The 26,311-nt window shown below is 42.6% G+C and overlaps 2 protein-coding genes across 16 annotated transcripts in view; one reads left to right on the top strand and one right to left on the bottom strand.

The window, feature by feature from the left end:
- LOC139812023 (uncharacterized) overlaps window positions 1-26,311 on the bottom strand; it is a 227,997-nt gene that overhangs the window by 36,059 nt on the left and 165,627 nt on the right. The window lies entirely within an intron of this gene.
- Heph (polypyrimidine tract-binding protein 1 heph) overlaps window positions 1-26,311 on the top strand; it is a 393,209-nt gene that overhangs the window by 336,250 nt on the left and 30,648 nt on the right. For all 10 annotated transcript variants that reach the window (XM_071776629.1, XM_071776622.1, XM_071776624.1 and 7 more), the window contains 2 exons: window positions 7,677-7,814; window positions 23,298-23,349. In XM_071776629.1, the coding sequence (XP_071632730.1) occupies window positions 7,677-7,814; window positions 23,298-23,349 (190 nt within the window). The remainder of the gene's footprint in view (window positions 1-7,676; window positions 7,815-23,297; window positions 23,350-26,311) is intronic.

The following is a 26,311-nucleotide window of genomic DNA, read 5'->3' as shown; positions in this document are numbered from 1 at the left end:
GAAACAAATAATTCCCAGGCGAATGTAATTTATTCGGAGTTGCGGATCGAACGCAATTAAAAGCAATGGGGACACGAAAAAAAAAAGGATAACAATGGTCGCGGTATTAATCATTCTCAGGGGCTACTGTCACGTTTTCAATAACTCCGACGGCGACGGGGGAGTATCATTACTCAAATTCAATGCAATTAAACGAACAGTGTATTGCTGATCAAATAACTGGTTTCGACAATGCAAGTCTCTAAGAGGGGGGGACGATATAAAAAAGACGACGGCCGTCGTGCAATCATTAATCGTCGTCATCTTTTCCGTTCCGAGTTTTAGAAGTGCCGTCTTTTTTTGTAACGGCAGCTACCAGTTCGTATTTTATCGTGAGAATTAACGCCGCGTGGCATTGTTATTTATTATCGGAGTCGTTTTCATTCGATGCCTCTCGTTGGAGTGACGTCCCTCGGACGTCGAGTATGAAATGATATCACGGGTTTTGAAAAAGAGGGCCGAAAAACTTACCTCAAGATCGGAACGAAAACTCGAAAATATGGTCTTTGAAAAAGGCGAATTCCTTTGATCGTATCGAAGTTGGAAAAGCTCCATCTCTAGCGCGAACCAAGGTTCACCCTGGCAAGCAAGATTTACATAGATCGTGACGTGTTAGCGCGAACGAATCGGTTTATTGTATCGCGTGGAGAACGAATTGCAAATTTCTAGGTATAGACTCCGAGAGCAGGAAAGATTTTCGAAGAATATCCGCGGATCAGACCTTCGCGAGAGATCGCTTGTAAAACTTTAACGTTCGTTTTCGCGCCGCTGTGCTTCCAGTCAAAATTTTACGACACGATCTCGACCACGATCGTTTCATAGCTTCCGGCGCCAGAATACACTTCTACTAACATAAGCTAGCAGGACCAAAAATCAACAAAATCGAACTGGACCTATCGAATTATGTAATATAAATTTTGTACTAATTTGCACTACTTATAATAATGATTTTGTACTCCATTTCGCTATTTTGAAAAGAACTATGACACTTCAAAATTAAGATAGCAGAATCACAAATTAAAAAAAAATTAAAAAAGGAAGCCGAAGGCAGAAACGGTCGGGAGTAGTTTCTGGCGGAAGGTACAAAAGGAATGGCGAAGGGTACAAAATCTGAAACTTTATATTTTAATGATACAAATTATGCCGCGTCGAGTGCACAAGTATTGATTTTGCTGATAGGAAAGTATACTTTACCCTTGAACTCTTAATAGGGTTGAGTTCAATTCAATCGTTTCAAACAGAAGGGATGAATGTATTAATTTTTTTTTTTTTAGTGATAGTCTTTTGCATTTCTGCCTCTGGTTTTCTTTTTTTATTGTGGTCTAACTTAGTCCTGCAACTTAATATTAAGGTAGCAGCGCCATGTTTTTTTTCCAAAATGGCACGGAATAATATAAAATTGTTATTAGTGGTAAAAATTAGTATACAATGGGTAAACAATCCAATAGGTTTAGTTTGATTTCTCTGATTTGATTCTGCCAGCTTAGGTGAAGGTGTTAGAATACAAAAGAGCGGAAAACCGGATTGCCAGGATTTTATTGGATATACCAATCGAATTGAGAGGTGCCGACACGCGTCGCGAGATAGCCGGCCGCGATTGGCTAGGGAGATAGATATCGAACGGGAGGAAGAGTGAAGAGAGTAAAAGAGGCGGAGAATGTGCAAGATGAAGAAAGAGAGGGTGAGGATAGGGATAGGTGGATCGCGGCGGCGGCAACAAGTAATGGAAGGTTATGATAATGTTCCCAGTCCCGGCACTCACCGTTAGTTCCGAGGCCGAGCTATCAAAGGGGGATAGAAACTACCCCTAGGAGTAGTTATTTCACCCCTTGAAAGCGGCTTCGGGCAAGTGCATAGTCGCGGTAACGATCCGGACCGAGAGGCGTTCCGCCGCGCCACGGCAATCTCGTAGCCCCGGAATGCACAGGCCGCGCGCACGCGTTGCGGATCACAACATTCTGGAGAGATACTCGTCGCTTTATCACCCCGCCGGTCTGTTTTTAGTGGGGCCGCGGAAGTCACGAACGTACGCGCGATATAGACAAGAGCACTCGGGCGTAAGACAGGTAGTTTGTCGTATCAACGACGATTACATCAGATTTACGAATGCGATTATTTCGTAGCTAAACTCGCTACTTTAAGCGTTCGATAAACGTAAAGACGTGAAATAAAAGACGGGACATTTTTTTACTCGACACTACAATTTTCATCGTTTGAGAATCATAGAAAATAGCGCAACGATTAAGACACCCCCTGGTCTTGCCGAGCACCTTGAGGTATAGCGGCAGCTGCCGGCTATTTCTCCAGGCTTCTATTGTGCGATTCGCGATAACAATAATTAGGATTATTATTTCACGGCGGGAGTTTCGAACGGGAATTGTATAGTTTTCGGGTGGAAGACTCCTTCCATCACTTCTAAGGATCTTTCTTTGGCGGCTTAGAGGACGGCTTTAATTGAGCCTCTCCAGGCCGCTCGCAGATGGTGACTTTATTATCGACATTCAGTATAATTAAGTCGGTCTAAGCGGCGGGAAGGGAGCAGATCCCTTCCGTCTTTCCGTCGTAATTTACTGGAACGGAAACGTCCCGTCTTTCAATGCGTAGTGACGTTTCTCGTTGAACAAAAGACGTGGTCTTACTGCGAAAAAATGCAGAAAAAAATAAACAGTGTGGTTAAAGGCGAAAAATACGAAATGTTAAAAAATATATTATTCTATTTATTAATTTAGTCGCGCAATTTATATTTGGAGACGTTGCGTGTAATTAAGTAATGCATAATTTGTAGATGCAAATTCTTTATTTCATTTTGCAACGTGAATTCCGCGAAATGTGCGAATAGTTTTCCGTAAAAAAATAACGGAAGCTTCAGCATCCAGTGTAGTTAGTACACCGTAATTTTAACATATGAACATAATATTATAATTTTAATTAGGAACCAGTTGATACATCTGTCATATACATTAGTAAATATTTAGTAGCATACGTTTCCTTATGCCACGTGGCTGTTTATTTCGATATAAATTTATGCGGCTCAGTCGCGCGGATGATTCGCAACTAAAATAAGATGATAACAACTGTAACTTCGTTATTAATTTATGCTACGTTCTCGAGAGCCCTGCTAACAGCCGTGACGCGAGGAATGGAAAATCTTTGCGCGCGAGGTCAAGAGATTTATCACAAATCCGAAGAGTTTATTACGGAAAAGAGGTGGAATATTATCCCGCGACATAATTAGCCATGCGCGAAATTCACCGGCACTGTGTTTCGCATTACTAGCGATAAATATATTCGGCTGGAATACTCTCCGGTAGCCAGAGAACCGAACGCCTTTCTATCTTTGACGCAATATTTGATTTTCGTTCCGATAAGCGGCAAATGAAATTAGATTTTGTGCGAGCACGCTCGAGCCGGCGGAAAATTTCTTTCGCGGCGGCTTGATGGGATTCCAGGAATCTCTCAATATCGCGTGTCTCTCGCGGAAGACGCATGGTTTCGATAAAAAGGATTGCATCGGGAGAGCGGAAGCGGTCCCGGGAATTTCTTTGGGAAAAAAAGGTAGAAACGGGGGACGAGAGAGGAGAGGGAAGGAAATAAGAGCGAGGAGCGTCGGCGCGAATTTATGTTCCGCACGCATGGAAATTTATGGGCCGCTAATTGGTGGGGTGGGATATCGGCATCGAGGTGAAAAGATGGGAAACGGAGATGGAACGCGCGATGCGAGAAGGCCGGGGTTGTATGCCGCGCAACTTTTAGAATTAATTCCCGGATAAAATGACCGGCCGCACACACCGTCCTTACGGGCTTAGATCCGATGGGAGGGGAAAACAGCCGTCAGTTACCGTTTGTCAAGCTAATTAATTAGCAGCTGGCGAACTTTCGTTCTCGTCTCCTCCGTCTTTCTCACACTTCTCTCCTTCGATGTCGGGACGTCAAGATAATTTTTTTTTCTTAAGAAAGCGCGGCGATCTCGAATATTATCCGTCGCGAAAGACCATCAGGATTTAGAACATGAATTTTGTCGAACCACTTTATTAATGCTTTTACCTTTATGCTAAAATAATCCGGTGAAACGAAAAAATAGTCGCGTTAGCATTTACCGCGAATTATTTATATTGCAAGTAAGCTCATAATTGAAAATCGGGCAGCTATAATATTTTAATTACCTTTAACATTTATTGCATCTCGTGCTCCTTCAGATTATTCTTGATATTTCCAGTCGCTCTCATCCATTTTAATTGGTCCATTTCTATTCCACTTAATCCCGACGTCCGGCTCTTCCGTAACGCATTTACTACAGTACGTTTACAGTTAAAGACACTTGTACCCTATCAACATCGCCGGAGGCTGCTTTGAATCTGTGCGGAAACTCGACTAAACCGCGAGAGCGCACGATGCGAACTTCAATAAAATTGCTCGTAAAATTATTAGCGGACACACGGTCGACGGTATAATAATAATATCCGCCGTGCTCTTGCGACGAAGCCTCAATCTGCTTTACATCGCAATTAGACGGAACACACACGATGCGCCGGGGGTGTAACTGAATTACGTATAAAAATTGACGCTCGTCGAGAGTCGCCGTCAAAAACCGAAACGCGATGTTACAGACGATGGTCGGGCCGGTGTGAAGAAACGAGGGCGCAATGAGGCGAGCGTTTAGAACGCTCGTAAATTCCGCGTAAGATCTAACGCGCGCAGCGCGAAGGAAATACCGGCCATTTAACTATTCATTTAGCCTCGGCGTACCGTCTGCGAGAAAACAGTTCGTGCAACTTTTTACATAAAGAACGATTCGCACGTTATGCTGCTACTAGCTTTCCCTCTTTTTGAGAAATTTAAAATATACCTAAAAATCATGAAGCACTTTTATGTGCGCGATATATTTCTTGTTTCTCAGATCTCTTCTTTTTCCTTTTTGAAATACATTTTGAGATGTAAACGTGATTGCAAAATTAAAAGAAACATTGTTATCAAACTCCTGTCTTCTTTGTAACAATAACAAATATTTAAGGACTTTAAAAAGACACCTTGGTTTTTATTCTTTAATATTTTAAATCCGTTCGAACATGTGTAGTTTAACACCGTCGCAAAATCGAAAGCTTTTGCGTTTACGAGCGCCTCTTGAAATAGAATTTCACTCCCGCGCCGTGCACTCGAGTTACTTCTTCCGAATTGTTGCGATCATCGTTCGCCACTGAAGAACTATACTTGTAGCTCGGTTTTACTTATTACTTTTATACTCTTTCTCAACGCGTCGTATTTTTGAAGTCAAGACATTGCGGTTATTAAACGCTGCACCTTCTAAGTGTAGCGATACATCCGCGATTGCATTTCTTCCGTGAAGATGATTCCCGTAGTGCGCATTCAGCGCATTCTTGTGTATCAGTCTTTCCGCTTGTTTATCGGTTATTCCAAATTGCTTTTGTCGAGCGTCTCCATTAAAGAGTTGTATATCGCCTCGTGGAAAGTGCTACGCGAGAAGCCGTGTATATATTCCTTACTACAATCTCGTCTGAAATGGCTTCCGATAGAAGATGGTAACAGCCGTTATGCGCCCTATAACAATAATCAATTTTTCTTTACGCTTTTGTTTTATTTGTCGGTTACTGGCTGTTCTTGCACATCCACTGTAAAATAATCCATTAAGTACCTTATCAACGTAAAATGGAAATAATTTGTCGTCTTACATAAAGTGACATAAAATTAAATTTTCACTCATACATATATTTATAAGGAAATTTTTCGCGATACTCAAATAATTAGCCTGCTACTTACGCCGAGGAATTTAGTTATCCAGCAATTCTGCGCGAACTAGGAAGCGAGACGATTTTCCGTCGTCGTCGCCTTGGAAATTTCGTTAGGATACTCCAGCTCGAGAGAAGTTATTTTTACGAAGTCAGATTTAGGAGCTTCGCTCGGGCGGGTGCCGCGCTTTAATCTACATCGAAATTCTAATGTGGCGCGTTTCTTTAGCATTTTATGCTAATGCCCGTCGCGTCGTACCCCTTAAAGTTCACTTTGACAGCTTTACCGGCAGCGGCAGCTGATGAAAACGACGGTCTGCGAAACGCATTTCGCATGTGTGAAAGATAGGAAGAATGAACCTCCGCCAAATTTCTAGCGATGACATTGTTTTTAAATTAATTGAGGGAATTGTCTAGGAAGTCATATATCTTTAAAGTTTTTAAAAAAATAACGTTCCTTAAATATTGTAATAAGTAAATGTTTTACACCAAGAAGATGAATATTGATTTGAATTTTCTCTTCTGTAAAACAAGAGAGATATATATTTATATATTTTACGTAACTGTTTAACATTCAATTATACTCGTTCAGTTGGAGTGTAACGCAGCAAATAATATTTTTATCTTGCATTAATTATCCTGTAAATTGATAAGACAAGATCTTGCAAACTGATTTGCAGAACTTGTAGCGCGATTCCCGTTGCTACGATTTCTTTTTCCAATCCACTTCATTTCCAATCTAATATTAGGGCCGAACTTACCGGTGCATGGTGTTTCACTCGGCCAGACTCGGAAAGACACGGTTCCTTTTAATAACCCAGCAGCGCCATCGTCCATTATACGGGCTCTCACTTACAAAGTATAATGTCTCCCTCGTTTTTACGCTCAGTATGCGTCCAATTTTAATACTCTTGCATCTATTTTCGTTTGCTCTCTCGCATTTCTCTCCGTTTTTCTTCTGACGCTCTCTCGCTCTCTTTCTCGCTTCTCGCTTCAAAGAAATCATTTTCTATTCCGCTTCATCACGCTCAGCAGACACCCCGAGAGAGAATTTCCGTGATCCGTGTATCGCGCGAAGGAGGAGGATCATGCATCGCATCGAAGTCAGTAAGGTCATCCATGATGTATTCTTTTAAGCCAGGGAACTTCCAATTATTTCATTTTCCCGACACAATAGCTATTTTAACAATATGATTTCATACAGAATATGTACAAAATGTAAAAGAAAACTCTCATTTATATTATAATTTGGGAATAAAATCAAGGTTTTTGTTATTTCTAGACGAAAACTTTTTTATTCCCCTAAAATGTAAACGTTCCAATGCCAACGCTGCAAGTAATTTTCCGCATTTTTGTCAAACGACAAAAATCTCGTGATATTCATTTCATTAACTATTGAAATTTTGTTTGGTATTGATGAGCGTGATACGTATATCGGAAACATTAGGACAGAACCTTCGTGTGCGTTTTATCGACGCTTTTAGAGACCTTGATCTGTTGACGTGTTGGATTTTAAAATAACTGTATCGATTATTATATTCCTATTATACTATCCCAATATAATTGAAGGCTATTTTACATATTTCTATTATTATATTAATATTATTACTATTATTACATGTACTGCTATTATTACCTGTTATTATGCAAATAATTAAACAATTAGTTTAAGCAAGCCTTTAATTATTTATCTATATATGCGGAGTCCTAAAAATTACAAAAGGACCAAGTTCGATGAAAATCGCTCCATTTGTGAAATGACGTTATTCGAAACTTCGGCAACTTTTGTATCTTTAGTACTTTGGGCGACGCGTAAACGTCGCTCGTAAATCGCAATCAGTTCATCCCTGCGAAGTTTGTTTAATTCATTTCCATTCTCCTTCTCTGTTACAGAATTCGAACAACCAGGTCGCGATCGCTGGGCAAAATCAGGTATCCGGTGCCGGCGAGACTCAGGGCGGGCCCAACACCGTGCTCCGAGTCATCGTGGAGCACCTGCTCTACCCGATCACCCTCGACATACTTTATCAGGTGAGCGAACCACCACCCGGTACATGACGGCCGGGTTCATTTATTATTTCTTCATTTTATATTGAAAGCGGTCGCATTCGGTACGCTGAATGCAGTATCGCGTGTAATGCAACGATGAATTATATACATATTCAAATATACGTATATACGCGTACGTATATACGTTAGGAAAGGATGGAAATTTTTCACGAGTTTCTACGTGACCGTTGGCGTGTTGCGGGAACTTTTTGGAGAAACTTTTTTATCGGCTCAGATTCGAGAGTCTACACACACTGAGTGAACTGTCGTGAAATTATGGAAACAAAAAAAAAAGGGAAAAAATTCCCCGTGCAAACTGTGCGTTTGCGTGTTACCGACGAAGGGAAAGTGTGCCCCTAATTGAGAGACGCCGGAAAACGAAAAGACTAACGTAATTTAACTTCGACGTCGATGTCGTCGCCGAAAAATGTTACGCGCGCGCGCGCCGGGGAGTTGAATTAGTCGAATTTCGCAGACAATCCCGCGGTCGTTAACTCGCTCACGGATATTTGATCAACGTTTACAAGTCGGGCGTGAATTCCGCTTGATTAATCCGCGCGGCGGCCGCGCGGCGAAGTTATACATCCGCGCTTTACATATTGAGTGCCTCGTCGCGAGCGACGGGCGCCCCGGTTGCGACTGTTTGCAGTTTTAAAATTGAATATACGCGCCGGTAGCCTCGCTACCGAGAGATAACTGAATTCTAAATAATTGATTGTTAAAATTATAGAATAATCTCCTGCCACAGCGCGCGACAACGGAATTGTCCGGGATTGCGCTTGGCGCATCGCGATAGACTTCGCACGACTTTCTATTCGTAAGATACTAATTGCACTTGTCGCGGAATTGACACTTTACTTTGTTATTGAAATACTTGGGAGATATTGAATTAAATTGGAGCAATTCTAAACATCGCGCGCGAAGGAACTGTCTATGCAAATTCATGTAAATGCATATTCTAAAAACTTTTTTTATTTATACGAATTTATTTATATGAAGAAGTAAAGGATAATAAAATAAGAAGATTATAGATTGATAATAATCAAATTGATAGTCATGATTTTGTAGAGTTTTATAGCTTGAGACTTCCGAAAATAATGCTTCTTAATCTTAAGCCGAAAAGGAAATGGACAAACCATCTATCGTGACTATCTATGCATGACTTTTTTTATTATTTGCACGTGTAATTTCCTCGTTTATGAAAATAAAACACCTGGTAATCATGTGAAGGCGCACTAATGCATGGCACAAGACGGCGCACACTATTTTCCTCTCTCGGTAGGAAAACAAAGGAGCAAATATTGCTGGTCATCATTAAAGGGAGGGCGAGGCTTATCCCTGAGGATACCGGATAACAGGATAACCGAAGTGCTTCCGGTTCGGGTTGAGTGGCCCATGCATTTTTAAGCGTGCTCAATAGCGCCGCGAATAATATCCTCGGTGATGGTGTACATACACGAAGGCCGTACTTTATACTTCCTCAAGTTTGTGAAAACAGATGTTTACGCTTGTTACTCCAGTTTTAGTCAGCGATATATCGTTTTTTTTTTTTTACGCTGATAAAACGAGCAGCGTCCAATCGACCAAATTTTTTTCGAATAAATTTTTATTTGCGTTCGTAACAAATTTGTATTGTCTCACTGAATGAGCGCGACGACAAAATAAAATTTCTAAAAAATCGCGCGCGAACAATTATTTCGTAAAACCGACAATACAATGCGTCTCATTGGCAGCTATTTCGAAAATTGTCGAAAAATATAGCTCGCAAATTACAACTATTCTGAATTTACTGAAATCGAGTTGGACTCGCGTTATCGTGTTGATTGTTACAGAGGATTTTTGCGTTTCTCCGAATGTCTTGGAGGAATTGCGATTGCAAAGTGGCGTGTAAGGAAACTATCTTTAACACTATCGATTTATCCGGAGGTCCGCCTGGTGTACAGGGTGGCGTTTTCTTTTTTTCTCGCGTGGAATCAGGTCGTTGCGGAACGGAGAGAGTAGCGCGCGGCAGCCGCACTAAGCCGATAATGGACCGGGCAGAAAACATTCCCGGATTACCAATCGACGATTGGCTGGCTATATGTTCGGCTGTGTAAGTAGGCTTACACCGACGGTTTTGGCAGGACGGCTAGGAGGCAGAACTGGATTTGTGTCCGGCTGTTCGCGACTTGTAATCAGCTCGAAAGATTAACCCACGTCAAAGCCAGCCACCTGGAGCTTTACTTATTGCTCAGACGGATTCTTCGATCTGCTCGGGTATCATATGATTTGCGCTAGAAAGAAAATCCTGTCGTATATGGACTGACACTTACCTCGAGAAATCCGGGTAAACCGCCGTAAGATGATCAATTCGACTTGAAAATACGAGCCAGGGGAATAAACATTTAACTTTGCACTCAATTTGCACTGTGCAACCTAGTGTGAGACAATTACAAATAAAAATTCTTATAATCGTTTAAATAAGCTGTCTTAAGTCTTGACATTTTAATTATTTAATGTTACGGTGTTCTTTGAAATTTTAATAATGCCAATAATGAGTTTATTGGAAACATTCTGTATATGCTGCGCGCGCTTTACCGAAGTCTGATGAAAGCTTGACTTGTTCTACTGTACGTAATTTGATGCGGTGCTCTCGCGAGGAAAGTATATGTTTTTTTGTCCAAAACAGATTAAGCACTGCCTTGCCTTGAAATCTTGATCTGCTTTTTTGTTTTTATATTTATATATATTTTTATATATTTATGCATTTTTATATTTATTATTCCGTTATTTAAAGTTACATTATATAAAATATGACAGATTGTGGTGCGATTATGATCTTTTTCAGAGTGCACTTGCATCTAAATATATAAAAAAGTCATGCACAACACACACACATACATACTGCACATTTTACTGTTAATTTTATTATTCGCTTCTTTTTAAAAACAAAGAGAGCTTCATGAAATTTCCATGTGTCTCCTTGGATTTCTCCTCAACTTCGCTGAAGCAATCGCAAATGCGGTTTCCCCGCAGTTCTCGCGTCCCGGACTTCGATTGTTTCTTCCGGTCGAATTGAATTTTAACTTCGTTCTTTATTTGTTCCTGGTTTGTTGCTCGGTCGCCGCGACCTCCTCGCGCGATTAACCGACCGCCTCCGGCGGCGAAGCCAATTTACGTGGCGGCGGTGGTGTTTCTTCCACCCTCTCGCCTCTCCGCGCCTTAGAAATCCTCCTCCGATATTTAACTTTACGGTCTCCCGAGCCAGGGCGGGTTAAATGCCGCGAAAAGTCCGTCCTCGCGGAGCGGAAACTTCTCGCGCGAGCCCCGAAGCGGGAAGGGAAGAAAAGGTTGCCGTCCCAGGGGGTTGTAAGGAAGAGGTGCAGGTGTTTAGGTGCGTACCCTCCGGTGCGGGAACCGGTGCGCGGCGCTGTAAAAACTTGGTAATCCAGCCGATGCCATTAATCGACGTTCCTGGGCCGGAAAATTCTTAATGATCTGTGAGCAAAGATGGTGTCGCGCGCGCGGGAAAAAACAGGAGATTGGACTTAAGGAGCTTTCTTTGCAGAGTTTTTCTTAATTTAGGGATCTCGAGTTAACAATAAATTCTTAACGAATTGCAATACAAGCTCTAGGACTAAGTTTAATTAAACAGCGCAATTCTTTTGCGATCTTTCGTATTCAGTATATATTACATTTAATATTTCATATCACTATTTTATATTAATATTTTATTGTTATATTATATTGAGACATTATTCGACGACCAATAATAGATATATGAGCTGTATATCGAAAACGCTTGCTTTCTTCCAGTATCAGATTAACCGTTTACACTTTACAGAATCTGTTCACTTTTCGTCCTATAAAAAGAGTTTAAGTGTATGATAGGTGGCTCTATGAGTTCCTCTATAAATCCGATTACATAGTCAGCGGATAGGGAAACCCGTAAAACGATAGCAACTCAAGCGAGCCGTTTCTCCGCGGGTAATTTCTGCTTTGCATCTTTTTTCCACGATGCGCTGGGAGGCTGCATCGTGCATTTCCCCCCCCCCCCCTCCCAGCCACCACCCGCGAAACCCCGCGGGTCTGAGGGCGCGTCGAAGCTTGAATGTAAAACCGCTCGTAACGTTCGCGGATACGCGCGGAGCGTAAAGGGAAAGACGGCGGGGCGGGGCTTTTAACATTTACGTCCCGGTTAAATGGTCCGGAAACTCCGTCGGGGTACACGACGACATAAACTGCCACCGCTGAGGCCCAGTCTGCCACCTGGGACGCTCTAAATCTCGTCTTATTAAGGCCCGTGCCGGTCTGAAATAGCGAGACCGCAGCATCATCGGCGCCGAGAAGGGTGATTACGCAAAATGTGGCAGATTTAATTATCCTTCTTTCATTCTTTTTTTTTTTAAGCCTCCGTTCAAGCCAAGGATCTTAATAAAGTTACTTCAGAAATTATAAGTGTATAGATATAATAAAAGATTCTATTTTTGTATATTTTTTATTTTATTATTTTTTCATTGACTTTTTTTGTAAAAGTTATAATTGATACGGGATTATAAAATATGTATGTAAATACCTATATGAGATATTTGAGATATATAATGTATATATTCACGAGACACATAATATATAAAGTCAGCACAATTCAACGAAATTTATACACGTATTAAATTTGATGTGTCCTAAAATCACTGGCGTCATTCTAGCATTGCAAGGTCTGTTGAAGTTTTATATAAATTAATATTGCGGTTTGCATAATGAAAATTGTTCTGAATCGTGAATTATAACTGCGAGATGATGGATTTTACAAATGGCTCGTCATCTAAATTTTGTATTCAGTAAAATGTTTTCTACACAACACGCACGCACGCGACTCGCGTATTATTTTTTCAAATGAAAACCGTCGGTGGAATATTACCAGAATATACATGGTGTTTCGTCAGAGTTTTCGAAAATCGACGCGGCCCCGGCGAGCAGAAACGAAGCGAAATGACGGATAGGTATAGTAAATTAATCGCTCGGCGATAGCAGTCGGACGGTTTCGCGATGCGATCTCGATGGCGAACGGCGATGGAATCCGAGGAACGGTGACTCGAAGAAAACCGGGGAGAGAGTGTGAAAATGGGCGATGAAAGGGGGGGGGGGAGGGATCGAAGTTAGCGCGCGCACAGAGGGAAACATTAATCACCTGCCTCCTCGTCCTGTATGATTAATGACCGCTGGCAACCGTCTAATGTCTCGGTTCGATCGTTCCAGTTGTTCGTTCGTGTACGAACAAGCGCTCCGGCGTGCGAGTGTTTTACGCCTTGAATCCGCTGGAGGCTTCAGCATGCCACTAAAACGTTGCAATTACAACGGTTAACGTTGCGCAGATCGAGGCAATTATTTCGGTTATTTCGACTGTGCTGTTTAATCAAACGTTAAAAAACAAACGTGCCTTTTTCATATTCCAACTGATATTCGAGCATGGCATCAGCTTGTGACAAAAGCGCCCGCGTGTTTATTTGATATGATCAATAGTCGAGAGGCGAGTAGAAAAATTAGCTTCATTGGAAGCTCGTCTAGTGAAACACGTGTCACAAGTGTCCGTGCGCATTCGTGACCACATAAATTTCCGCATAAAGCACCTCGGTGTACAGGATGACAAGGTGCGATTCGCGGTAATCGACGAAGTTTCGCGCGCGATATTTATCTCGGATATTTGCTCGGAATTACATCGTTCCCGTTGTTCATGTTAATGGAGGGTGAGATTGCGTCATTGAAAGTATAGACTTGCGGAGAGAGAGCGTTGGCGCGAGAGAGAAAAGAAGAAAAGGATTTTTGCGGCGGTATTTTGCGATAACGTCGTATCTTGGCGGCACAAAGATATTAAAAGTTATCTCGCTAATGGGCGACGCCTGTGACACAGCTTTGAAAGCCTGCTCGTGCGGCTTGCACGGTCCTATGTCATATCAGGATGCATTTGTAGCGATTAATAATGCAGCCGGCATTAACAGTCCCAGCTTATATATCGTACCAGCCACGCGCGCAAGTGCGCAATATGCACTCTAAAACCTTTTTATAGGATTTGCGAAATTCTCGCGCGCAAATTACAAATAAGCTAATATTAAATGTCATTGTTATTCATTAATTATAATCAAAAGATATGCTTAGTCACTTAAAACGGATTTGGAAATTAATAATTTTTTTCTTCTTTCATGCAGGTAGAGACGTACGTTATTAATTTCCGTAATTCAATCTCGTAAAAGGATTCGATTTTTCGTACGCGCGTCCCACAATGGGGAGGAAAAATCCACTTCACCCGCCGATAAGCACCCTTACCACGATCGCGAGGAGCGGACTCCTATATAGGGTCGAGAGAAAAATTGATCTCGCGCGTAACTATAATTGCGCTCGACTCTCGAACTGCAATCGTTGCGAACCGCGATACGAAACATATTTCCCGCAAGGGGAAAAATCCGCGCAACTTTCCAGGGGAACTTTTGCGAAAATTTCAATCCGTTTCTCGCCGGAAGTTCGTGCCCGCGAACCCCCGCGACGACTTCCCACATCAGACATCGAGAAACCAGCACTCGCTCTCTTTTGATCGTGGGGTGCCCTCCCCCCCCACGAGCCATCGTGTTTAAATGAATAACGACGGATCGCCGCGACGCGACGCGGGAATTGCGTTACTGCTATATCGCGCGTTATTGCATTACAGAAACCGCGGAGACACCGGCCGGCATGGGCAGCGGGCCGATAATCGAGCACGCGAATTAATAACTGTTACATCAATCAATACGCGGGCGGTAATGGGTAGCTTTTGCGGAATGAATGCGACGGAATGGGAGGAGTTTGGTCACCTGTAATCCCTCGGCACGAGGGCATCCCCGCGGGATCCGTGAGCGATGGCCACCGGCCAAAGGGTCGCGTTCGATTTAATAACGAGCTGTTCCCGGCATCTTCTTTCCCCTCCCTCTCCCTTTCCTCCTTTAGTCCTTTCCCTGCTCTCCCTCTTTCGAGGAGATTAAGGAAAATATTACGACGGATGATTGCGTATTTTGTATATATACATTGTAAATAGCGAGAATTACTTTCCGACGAATTTGCTAACCATTTTTTTGAGTAGGGTAATTATAATTTTTGGCAAGCCTTTCTGTTTGATCTAAATGTTATATGTATATAGCTTATGTGTGTATAACATCGGAGGGTTTAATTCTGTAGTTAATGTTCTATGCGATTAAATCTTTACGAAAATATTGACTGAGAAAAGCCGATTTCGCGAGTGGAATATATAATGCAAACATCCCGTATATTCGTTCTGGGTTATGGGGGTAAATTTTGCGCGAGCGAGCTGGATCGAAGGGGGCCACGCTCGAAATATGTGACGGAATGTTTGCAGAAGAAAGGAATGATTCTCCCCGCTGCTGACGAAATATCAAATGAAATTGTTGCGCGGACGATGCATTTCTGCGCGTTCCATTCATTTCTCAACCGGTAGCATCCTTGCCGGATTCCAGGTCGGTGCTTTTATCGATATTAATCTCGTAATATTACGGACACCACTATCAACTCTTCGCTTCTTAATGTCACCTGCAGATCCAATTTTGGGTGAATTCTTATAAAATAATTGTGAACGAAACAAGGAGCACTTACAAGAATTTCGAATCATAATTTACTAGAATTCCGATGGAGCGTTTAATCCTCGCAAGCCACACTTATTTTTTGCAGTGTAAGCCACACTGGGGTATGGAGGACTCCTGTAGCCATTTTTCGTTCATAAGTTTCGAAAAAATTAACGTATTGTAATGTTTTTTTTTTAATCAATCGGAAATTTTTTCTGAGAATTATGTTGGTAACCTCAGAATTTGTAAAAAGAAAATTATTACCAAAAAATACGCATTAAAAAATATAAAGAATATTTCAAACGGAGTTTCAAAATTTCGTTGGGGTTCCTGAGAACCCAGTGTGGTTTTCGAGGATTAATAATTAAGGGGTATTCCGTTTTTTTTCTTTTCTTTTACGCGTGCTTTTTTTAAATTGAAATTGCTCGCGTTTCTCGACTTCTCCGCCAGTTTATGTTTTCAGGACCAGGCCGGAATGCCAAAGATGCAGCGCTGCGCGCGGTTCTGTCAAATAGTGGCGCGAATTGATTCGCATAGTCGACGTGCCACAGCGAAACGGGGTTAAGGGGGGGTCGCGTAGGTGAATTAACGCGAGCACCCTCGAAATAACGTGCATTGGATATCTAGCCCTAGGATGAACAGATAATCACTTAATCGGGCGCATATCTTACGTCATTAGAGGAGAGTATTCGACGCGAGAATCCGTCTGTACATTCAAATTATATCATAGTCTCACTCGTATTTGCTGTTATATTAATACGTTTTTATTACAAATACAAATATATAGTATTAAAAAAAGAAAACAAAATCTATTATCGATTTTTTATCGAAAATAAAAATTTGTCGCGGTGATTTGCGACAGTTCCCGGTTACGTCAAAGAATACAAATTTTTTATCTACGGATAATCTTCCGAGTCGCGTATAGTTGGCGCGCCAAGGCAAGTTTAAGGTCACAATCTCCCTTATCGAAAGTTTTCTCATTGTGCGCGAGCCGGAAGTCGTGACAATGGCCATTTCGAGCCGTAGCCGTGCGTCGTGTAGTACACGTTTTTCCCGTGCCCTTTCAGAGCGCAATCCCATTTCGGCGGTGTAAGTGCGGCCAAGCCGACTGGAAACACAATGCGGGAGAAATAAAATATTAACGATAGCTTTTGCGAGAACCGCGTATAGATGAGCAAACGCGAATTCGCGTACACAAGCGCGACGTCATCGAGATTGCGACGCACAATGCTCTTTGTCCACGATAAACACATGTTTTTTAATCAAACTATGTGCCAATTTGTGCGTGTCTGTACATAAAGAGAATAATTGAAAAAATCAATGAAATGGGAAAAAATCGCGTTCGAGCATGATCGCGTGAAAGGCAGCGGGGCGTGGCGGGGCTCTAAATTTCATATTTTACACGGGCGTTACGAAATTAAGAATTGCGATCCTTTTTTCCCGCAATTTTATCATACAATATTCTATTAATAACTTCAACCGTTATTGAATAATTATATATCCGATTCGGGTAATCGCATATATCGAATAACATATATTTCGAGGCACATTAATTTCATTGCATTACAATCGCTCGCTAATATGAGGGGCAGACTCATTCAATTTCAAGTTTCAATTACGTGAACTTTAATGAATCAAATCAAATCAAAACTTCGCGTTGTGTGTCGGATGTAATAATTTACGCCGGTGAATCATTCTTAATTCATTAATTGTACACTTTCGCGCGTTTCGACGCAAAGCTGCGATTTTTCCTACGTGCACCGAGAGAGAGAGAGAGAGAGAGACAATCGATTTATAGTCCTTTTTAATTTAAGGTAACCCGATTACATCGCGTAATTATTCATTGATATATATTAAACGTATAGTATCGATATGATACGTCTCTTTTATTCAATTTCTTTGTAATTTGAACGGACAATCCTTAATAATACGCAATTTCGCGTAACTCGACTTACGATAATTAAGAACGGCATTGATTAGCGCGACGCGCCTTGTTCTCGCGCCGGAGTTTCCGCGCGGAAAAAAATGTTCAGATCAAACAGAGGAAGCTCCGATAACTCACGGTCGGTCTGATTGCAAAAGTTATAACAACGCCGTGTCTTTCGAGCGTTCGTCGGGGCGACGAATGCGGGGCCGCACGCGTAACGCGTATATACACAGACGTATCGATTGCGGATGTAGAATGCACGCGCGGAATGATTTCCCGCGGGAACTTCGCGCGCGCGTGGAACATACACACGTACACAACGATCTCGCGTATATATAGTCGCGGACCTTAAAAGTATAGCACCGACAACGAAGAGAACGTCACGCGCTCCGCGTAGAAATGTTATGGCAGTTTGATTGCGATAACGACCGCAGCTTTTCCTAAACTTTCGCGAATCGATTTTGGAAGCTTGCCATTAAATATATTCCCTACTCTCTCCTTCCCTCCCTCTCTCCCCCTCGTCCTAATTTGTATTATATTATTATACATATTATTAACTTATTGTTAATTCAAAGCATAATTTCATAAAATAGCCTCTGGAGCTGATAAACGGCCGAAAATTAATATTAAATTCTCGCGCGTGTGCACGTTTGACGATACTATTAATAGATTCTGAAACTATTCTGAGATTAATTGACCGCGACATTTGACCTTCTGCCTCTGTGACTAAAATAAAATATGTTTCTTTTTCTCGCGCGATTTTATCCCCCTCGCGCGTTCGATCTCCTTTATTCTGGCATTCAATGGCACGGTTTCCTTATTTTAGACGTCAGCAATTAAAATAACTGTTACACCAACATCCACTTTATTCGGTCCTCATTAAAACTTGGATCGCAAATCATGCACGCGCGGCCGATTCGTCCTAGTTTCAATCCGGCAGAATTTGTGAAACGCCGATTTTCCTTCAGCGCCGGGTGCCGATTTATTTCCAGATTTCCCGATTTTCTCCGATTTCGCTTATTTACATCTCGTCGGGCGAGAGCGTATCTCGCTATTGTTTGTCCGCCGGGGCGTGAAAGCGGATTGCCTTAATCCATTCGTCACAAAGTTGCAGATATCGGAACATCCAATATTATCGATATTACTTTCTCAGCGTCGACATATCCGGCGCAGCGCACTTTTGTTATGAACATGCATATTTTCTTTTTAGAATGAAGCCGAGCGAATCGGCGACGTATATAGATTAAAAATAGCGATTTCCATGCATGTCTCTGATATCTTACATATTTCCAGTCGCACAAAGCATTTGTTGACAGCAAAGGTGCAATATAGACATCGCACTATTTGGTGATAGCTGTTGATACGTAATGGGTGACGTAATTTCAGTCGCACGTGTCGCACGATGTACGATATATCGTGAAGTAACGACACGGGGGCCGAGTGTACTTCCCTAATCTCTAACAATAGTAGGAGGCAAACGCTAACAGCGGAATAGGGGGAATAATGGTGCAATAACGAACAGAAGTTTGTGTGTGTTCGGCAGCAATCGTGGAATGCATCAACTGCGCCGATAATAAACGTTACCGCCTACGGGGGCTCGAATTTCTCCGAAATTCACCGGGACAATTTGCCGCTGGTTGTAGTGCAGGAAGCGGAAAATTTGTCCGATTTCGATTAATTAATTAAATATCGGTTTAATTAATTTTATTGTACAGTATGTTTGTAATGGACGCGCGCGTAAATGCCAAGGGAAGGCCGGGGAGCTTTCCATTTGCGCTGCCAATTGGAACATTTATACGACATCGATCTATCCGTTCGGCGCTTATATTTCATCGCGCAAAACAAATTATGAAAGAAGGAATTAACTAAGTAACAGTTTGAAATTATAACGGAATTAATTATATGCGTTTATGAGGATCCGAAATTCACTCTGCGACGAAAATTCCGCGTTGAGAAACTGATGTCGCCTACTCGATCGCGGTGACTATATCTTTCGAGAACAAAAGAAGGAATACAATTATAGGACTGTCCGTCGACTATTCCGGAGATTATCTTTCCCCGTACTTTGTGATTTCTCGCGATTATTATTGATCTGTCCGTTTATTGGAGCAATCTCGGACTTCGGAGTAAATACTGGCGGGACGCATCGCGACTTCATATCCGCTCGTGATCGAACTGTTTTCGGTCGGACGCATGCATCCCCCGGAGCCGGAAACACACGATGGCAAAAATTCGAACATCAAAATTGAAATATTTTCCGTTTTATCGGAAAACGGATAAAAACATGTACAGTGGCCCGACGGTGCACTGTCGCTGCTGTTGCCGCCGTTGCTGCTTTTTGTATTACGCGTTGTAAATAGCGCGCGCCGTTACCGCTCAGAGAAACGCAGGCGGCAGTCGCAGTTGCAGCTGCAGCCGCAGCGATGGCGAGTGAAGGAGAGTAAAGAAGAGGGAAATGTGCGCGCATATAGCCGGGCGAGAGCTATTACGGGCGGTCTTGCGGCCTGTAATGGACGCCACGGATGTATGTGAACGTAATGGATGGAACCGTAATCCATATATTCTAAACATTATCATCGTTATCACCTTTCCGCCTTCGCGAGCCCCGGCCCCCCCCCCGGCCGTCGCGCCCGCTGAATCCGTCCGCGTGAACGATCCATCTACTTTTAATTTACTCGGTTCACAATCTCCGAGTTTAATATCCGCGATAATGGACCCATGATAATCGAATTCTTTATTTGATGTAATACGAGCCGACGATGTAATGCGAGATACTCGACTCTCCCGGTAGCGTCCGTGCTGCGCGCGAACGTCAGTTTCGTAGAAATACAATATTTCCCAGCGGGTTTAGTCAAAAGTATTTGTTACGTTACACGGCGCATTATCGCCGGTACTCGCGCGGGGGAAAAAAAAAGAAAGGGAGATTCTTGTTGCGTGAAAATGCAACACGTAAGTCGATATGTAATTGCTTATCTCGATATATAATTGCTATCCCGAAAATTCCGAATCCGGGGACAATTACCGTTGAAATGATTCTCATTGCTTGCAGCGGAAAATAAACGTAACGATAATGAAGAAAATCTATTTGCGTATAGATGCGCTGATTTTTATCGTTATCGGTGCCCCTCCGTAATGGGCAGGCTGTAATGATTATACTCAACGTTTATTTGCAGGAAAATTTCACTACTCCTCGTTAACACAGTCTCGTACATTTCAACCTATTTTTAAAGGTTTCTTTGGAAAATTTGTTCGCTCTTTTATCGGAAAAAGTTAATGGTTACATACAAAGAAAATATTAAGAAGCACACCAATTACACAACATCCAAAACCGGAGCATTGTCTAACCTGCAAGCTTTGGTTTGATAAGAAAAATTTATTAGATTCAGGTTAAGGAACAATCATGAAATTACCAAGATATTATATTAATTGTCATAAAATCTCATTTATAATTAATATTGAGTGTTATTATTAACTATTACACTATTTAATTTTCTAAAATTAAAAACGGCAATAATACTTTCTCATCAAATCTTTCAAAGAAAAAGTAACTAAAAATTTATTAAAGAATGTGCAATTGAAATTTAATCCAACCGTATTTGAATTTTCTTTTGTAAATTTGTCTGTACGAGAACATTTTGCCCATCCAGTTTGATTAAAGAATTTCATTATTCGGATTTTTCATTCACTCGACGACTCATGCGCATCATGGGTGGGCACCCGCGGAGAACACCGCTTTGGCGACTTGTTTAGAAAAAGGAAAAGAATGCCGTGTATAGTCTCCTTCTAGTTCAAGTTCTCCGAACGGCTGCGCCGTTGGCACGCGAAAAGTCTTTGTCCCAGTTGGTGTATGCGTGCGCAGATGCAACGCGGTTGCACACATCTTTCCTCTCTATGGAGCTCACTAATTACGGAACCGTTGCGTGAAACCCGCGGCGCGTGTTTCACATTCTTTCACGTTGTGTTTACCCCCCTTTAACGTTGGAATTTCATTCATTATTACAGCAATTTTTTCATTTCCTGCGTTCGCTAAAAGATGTTGCCGCGTGCGCGCGCACGCGCGCGCACGGCAACACGAAAATTGAGAATTAATTTATCAGAGAGTAACACTGTATTCGCCGCGCTTTCGCAATCTCGGACATTTACGTACGCATTAGCGAGTTTTAAAAATCAGTTTGCGTTTCCGCAAATTACGTTTCTTATATGACTTTTCCTTCCCCGAATGAATTAATCGTTAATCGTAAAACATAAATGCCCGCAATTTTTTCAAACGCAAGAAGGAGAGTTGTGACGTCGTCGGAGTCGAAGAAACTATATCGTCACATTGGTTTTCCGAGAGCAAACGCCTTCGCAAGAGTTTCTACGGCGCGATTTCGAACGCAAGAGTTTTACAAAAGGTTGTAAAGATCGCAAATCTGTTTATGCGTTATACTTCGCGTACCACGGTCAAAGGAAGAGTGCGATCTCAAAGCGCGCCGGAACTAAAGCATCGCGGCTTGTAAGAAATGCATCCTCGTACAGTTTTATATGCCGGCGCGACGTTCCGCGATATTGCGATCGTTCTCTTTTTTCTCCTTCTTCCAATCTAATACCCGGCGCGCGTTTCTCTATTTTCCATTTCGCGGATTTATCGTCGCGTTAGCGGCGAAATATAAACATTCGGTATGCCGGTGTCCGCGGTTCGCGGTGCAATATTGAATATTCGCGGGGAGCTAAAACGCGGTTCGCATTAGCCACGTTTTCCTCTCTCCCTCTCTGTGTGTCGGAAATTTTTCATTTCTCCTCGCGGTCAAGCTTTTACGAGCTTTTTACGTATTTACTCGACGAACGCGCCCTTTCGACGATCTCGAGCGTCGGGAAATGGTTCCGGCGCGGCGCCCGGAAACGCTTAAATCAATGTCATTGTCAAACCAGTCCAATGGAGCGGTTAATTGACGCGAGCCCGAGACACTGACGTAACCTATATTGACATTTAACAAGGAATGATTCACAATCGATCGGGGTGAAAGGCTGGATGGATCAAAAAATCATTAATCCCGGAGCTCAACCGTGTACGTTCGGGCCGCCGCGGAGAACCGTATATACAGTTGACCGTTGCGAGCGCGCGACGGTTATACCGGGCCAAATATTTGCATTCGCGGCATTAATGTGATCATCGGCCATTGTCGGCCAAATATATGACGGCCGGCGGTTTGACGTGAGCCGTGCGCGATTATTAGCCCGCGGCTCGACACCGTATACGCCTGTAAATATTGCGTGATACTGCTCTCTTGTCGCCGCCGTCGCTTTGCTCCGCCAAAGAGGCTTTTTGAAAATTCATGCGAGCGTTACCCCGGCCGGCCTTTGAATGTCGCCGGTATTTATACAGAATGCTATTCCGCTGCCGCGCCCATTGTGTCGCAAATCAATTTTTTAGAACGCCCGGCCCGTTCCGGTCATCGTAATTACGAGCTGTTTTACCGGGGGATTCCGATAGCTGCTTTTACCGGTGGATAATTGCCGCGTTATAAGTCTGATAATCCATGCGCGTCCGTTTTGCAGCCCGTTGCGCCCGAAATAAATCGCTTTGTCGTAATATCCACACCAATTATTTTGTAATTTCGTCGCTGCGAAATATCGTCGGTTCGCCAAACTCGTAATTTTCGTCGGTCACGTTCCTGCCCCCGTGCTCGTGCGTGTGGCGACACGATTATGACGATTGTAGTTCACGTTAATTACGAGACTCAATCGAGGTAATTTTTCGCAAAACACCTGCAGACCTGTCGCGTCGCCTTGAATTTTCGTTAATTGTTATTGTAAACAAAACATATTAATTACGATTATCGAGATGAATGCTTTTTTTACAACTGTATTTTCAAATTAAATTATCTGAGGCACAAAAGTCACGAGATAAGATTTCTTATGGATTGTAAGTCGATCGATTTTTTACTCAGCCAAGACTTGTTTTGTGTGTTGCAGATTTTCACGCGCTTCGGCAAGGTTCTGAAGATTGTCACTTTCACAAAGAACAGTAAGTACCGCTTTTAATATGCGTATCGTCATTGTGTTACGACGTAGAATCGATGTCACAGGGAGAACGAACGGTAGAGCGGAACCCACGAGCCGTATACAGATCCCGCTCTCGTTAGCAGACACACGGCACTTTAGTACTTCAGTGTACTTGGAAGTGCGTCGTCCTGGCTTGCCGCCGTCGTTACGCGCACTTGGCGCCATTAGTACTTTTGGAATCGCGCCGAGTGCCCCAAAGGGTGTTTCCCTGAAATCCACCTCGAAACGAAATCGTTATCCGGAAGAACGCATGACGCACGGAAATCGAACAGCAGCGTTCATTACTTAACCCTAGCTGGCCACACTTGTTTTCGAGTCCCTAATTCGCCACACTCCGGTTCGTGAGACCGCTCGACCGTCACATTGTTATTTTCATTCTAATTAATGTTTTTAAACTTGTACTGTTGTAAGAAATTGGAAATACAGAGTCTGAATAAGATGTTTATAATAATATCAGGTCGAGAAAATGATTTGAATTTAAACTGAATTAATTATATGGAAACTAGAAAATTATGTTATTATGTGAAAATTATAAGAAAACCGAAATGTGACGAGTTAGAGTTAAATCGCGAATTGCCAACAATTTACAAATAATACAAGCTTTCCCAGAAATACCGGAAGATACAATGAGAGAAAAATCCAGGTTTAAATAATCAGACAATCGTTCGAAAATTAACAAACGGGTATAATCCGATAACTTTCAATCGGAATTACAAAAAGCCTATCAAGGCCAAAATAATGTCCGATCTATGATATCCAATTATCAATGATATCTGGATATCATTAATCGGACATTATTTTGGCCTTGATCGGCTTTTTATAATTCCGATTGAAAGTCATCGGATTATACTCGTTTGTTCATTTTCGAACGATTTAAGTATTTCTCTCAGTGTATACATTTAAAATCTCAATGAATTGGCATCTTGGAATTTTCCCGCTTTCTCTCCCTCAATCAAAATCGTTAGCTGAGAGTCAGGTAACGCGCGCAATCTCTCGGCTGTACAAAAGGTATATACGAGGAGGGCCCTCGCGCGGTACGTAGCCGGCGAGCGTGTTACTAATTCATGTTTGCAGTAGATGAGGGCGAGAGCATCATTATTTCGCGTGCGCGTATATGGGTCGGTGTGCGCGATTGTGCACAGGTGCGTCGATGTGTTCGCGCGTCGCAACAAGCGCGATGCGCGCGAGTCGTGACGTCAAGCGTCCGCGTGATTGCACACACGCACGTGCTCCTCGTCGTCCGAATCCTCCCAGAATTCAACATTCGCTGGGGATTGCCCGCAGGGTTTCTGCGAATGTTGAACCGTGAAAGGTCACGGAATCTACGTCGCTATAATTTAAACGAGAATGCGAAAACGAAAAACCTGTGGAAAGTTTCGTTTCGCGTCGTCGAGAAACTCGCCGGAGTAGCGCGAGAATTTTGCGTTAGCGCAACTATACGCGCCACGTATCCTCCTAATAATTTTGCATGCTATCGATTATTTTCCCTTACGCGGAGACGCGTCACTCGCGAAACGGGCGGAGGAAATTTCAGACGATATTTCAATTACCTTTTGAATAACGCAAAACGGATTACTTTGACGCTGTAAATAGCACAAAAGCAAAATTGTCGACGGTACAAAAGCAAATTATCCCGCTTTACCATATTATTCCGGTTCGCGACGAGCCTCGCGTATTTTCAAACGAGATATATTGCAATAAAAAACTTTTCAATGAAAATTTCCGCGTTCGGTTACCGAGGCCACGAGGCCACTACGTCTGCGAAGCAAAGTAAACGTTATCATCGCGATTATCGTTACCGCGGCCATTCGTCCGGGGGAGACCGCGATTGTCGTGGGATAAAGAGCGCAAGAGCTAGAGAGCGAAGTACGCGTGTGGTGCTCCTTTTTCTGACGCTCGTAACATCGCGGGGAGAGCTCTCCTACCGCCGGGGGAGAGAGAGCTCTCTTTTTCGCTTCCGCAATTCAGATTCGAAAATTAAATAACATTGCCGCGGGCTGATCCTTTGTTTTGTATCATACGCGCTCCGCGTAATGAAATATCGCGAGGTGCGCGCACGCGGCACGGTCGGAGTCTCGCGAATTTGACGTACGTATGCGAGATTAAAACTCGCAAAATTGCAATTGTCCGGGATGCCTTGCGACGTTTCGTTTAATTGAGATTTAATAACAATTATAAACCCGACCGCCGCACGTACGACCGGACGCGGAAAGCGAACGACGGTTGGAATGTTCTGTAGTATTAACTTCACAAAACGAGCGAGCGCGCGCGCGCGCTTGGCAGTTTTAACATTTGTCTTCTGCAATTGTTTATACCCCTGCGTACTCGTATCGCGAAGTGGGGCACGCGTGGGATAGGCGTTCTCGTGGCACGTGCATTCATCCGCACAATCGCTCAATTCAGTACAGAATAAATAAAATGTCCGTAAATTAAATGTCCGTAACTCTTAATTATTGATAAAAGAATTGTTACTTTTTTTATCGGATACATCAATCAGTCATCTCGTTACGTTTTTCGAATTTACATTAATCTACTTCAATTGATATCTTCCGGGAAAAACTTTGACCTAGCTGGGTGGACAGACTCGTTAATTTTAAAGCATTTTTGAATAAAATTAACATCGTATAAATTATACCGTATTTGCCGCATAAATATTTTGATGCGCATAAAATCCTACATACGGAATGGCTCTCTGGATTCAGAAAATTAAAAGATTTTAGCGAAACTGTGCGATTGTGTGTGTGCGCGCGCGCGCGCGCACGTGAACGTTGCTCGGGTTTTAGCGTATTATTGTAAAGAGTTCCATTATCACGATGGAACAAATTCGAAAATGAAATAGCGTAGCCGCCGGCTGGAACTTTGGTCAACGCTGCTAACGAAACAATTCCGGCTTTCCGGCCGCACGGGAAAAACGTATTATCATG

Source organism: Temnothorax longispinosus, chromosome 4, assembly GCF_030848805.1.
Source record: "Temnothorax longispinosus isolate EJ_2023e chromosome 4, Tlon_JGU_v1, whole genome shotgun sequence".
NCBI classification, from domain to species: domain Eukaryota; kingdom Metazoa; phylum Arthropoda; class Insecta; order Hymenoptera; family Formicidae; genus Temnothorax; species Temnothorax longispinosus.
Note: the sequence above shows the minus strand (reverse complement) of the source record. Positions and strands in the feature narration are given on the sequence as shown.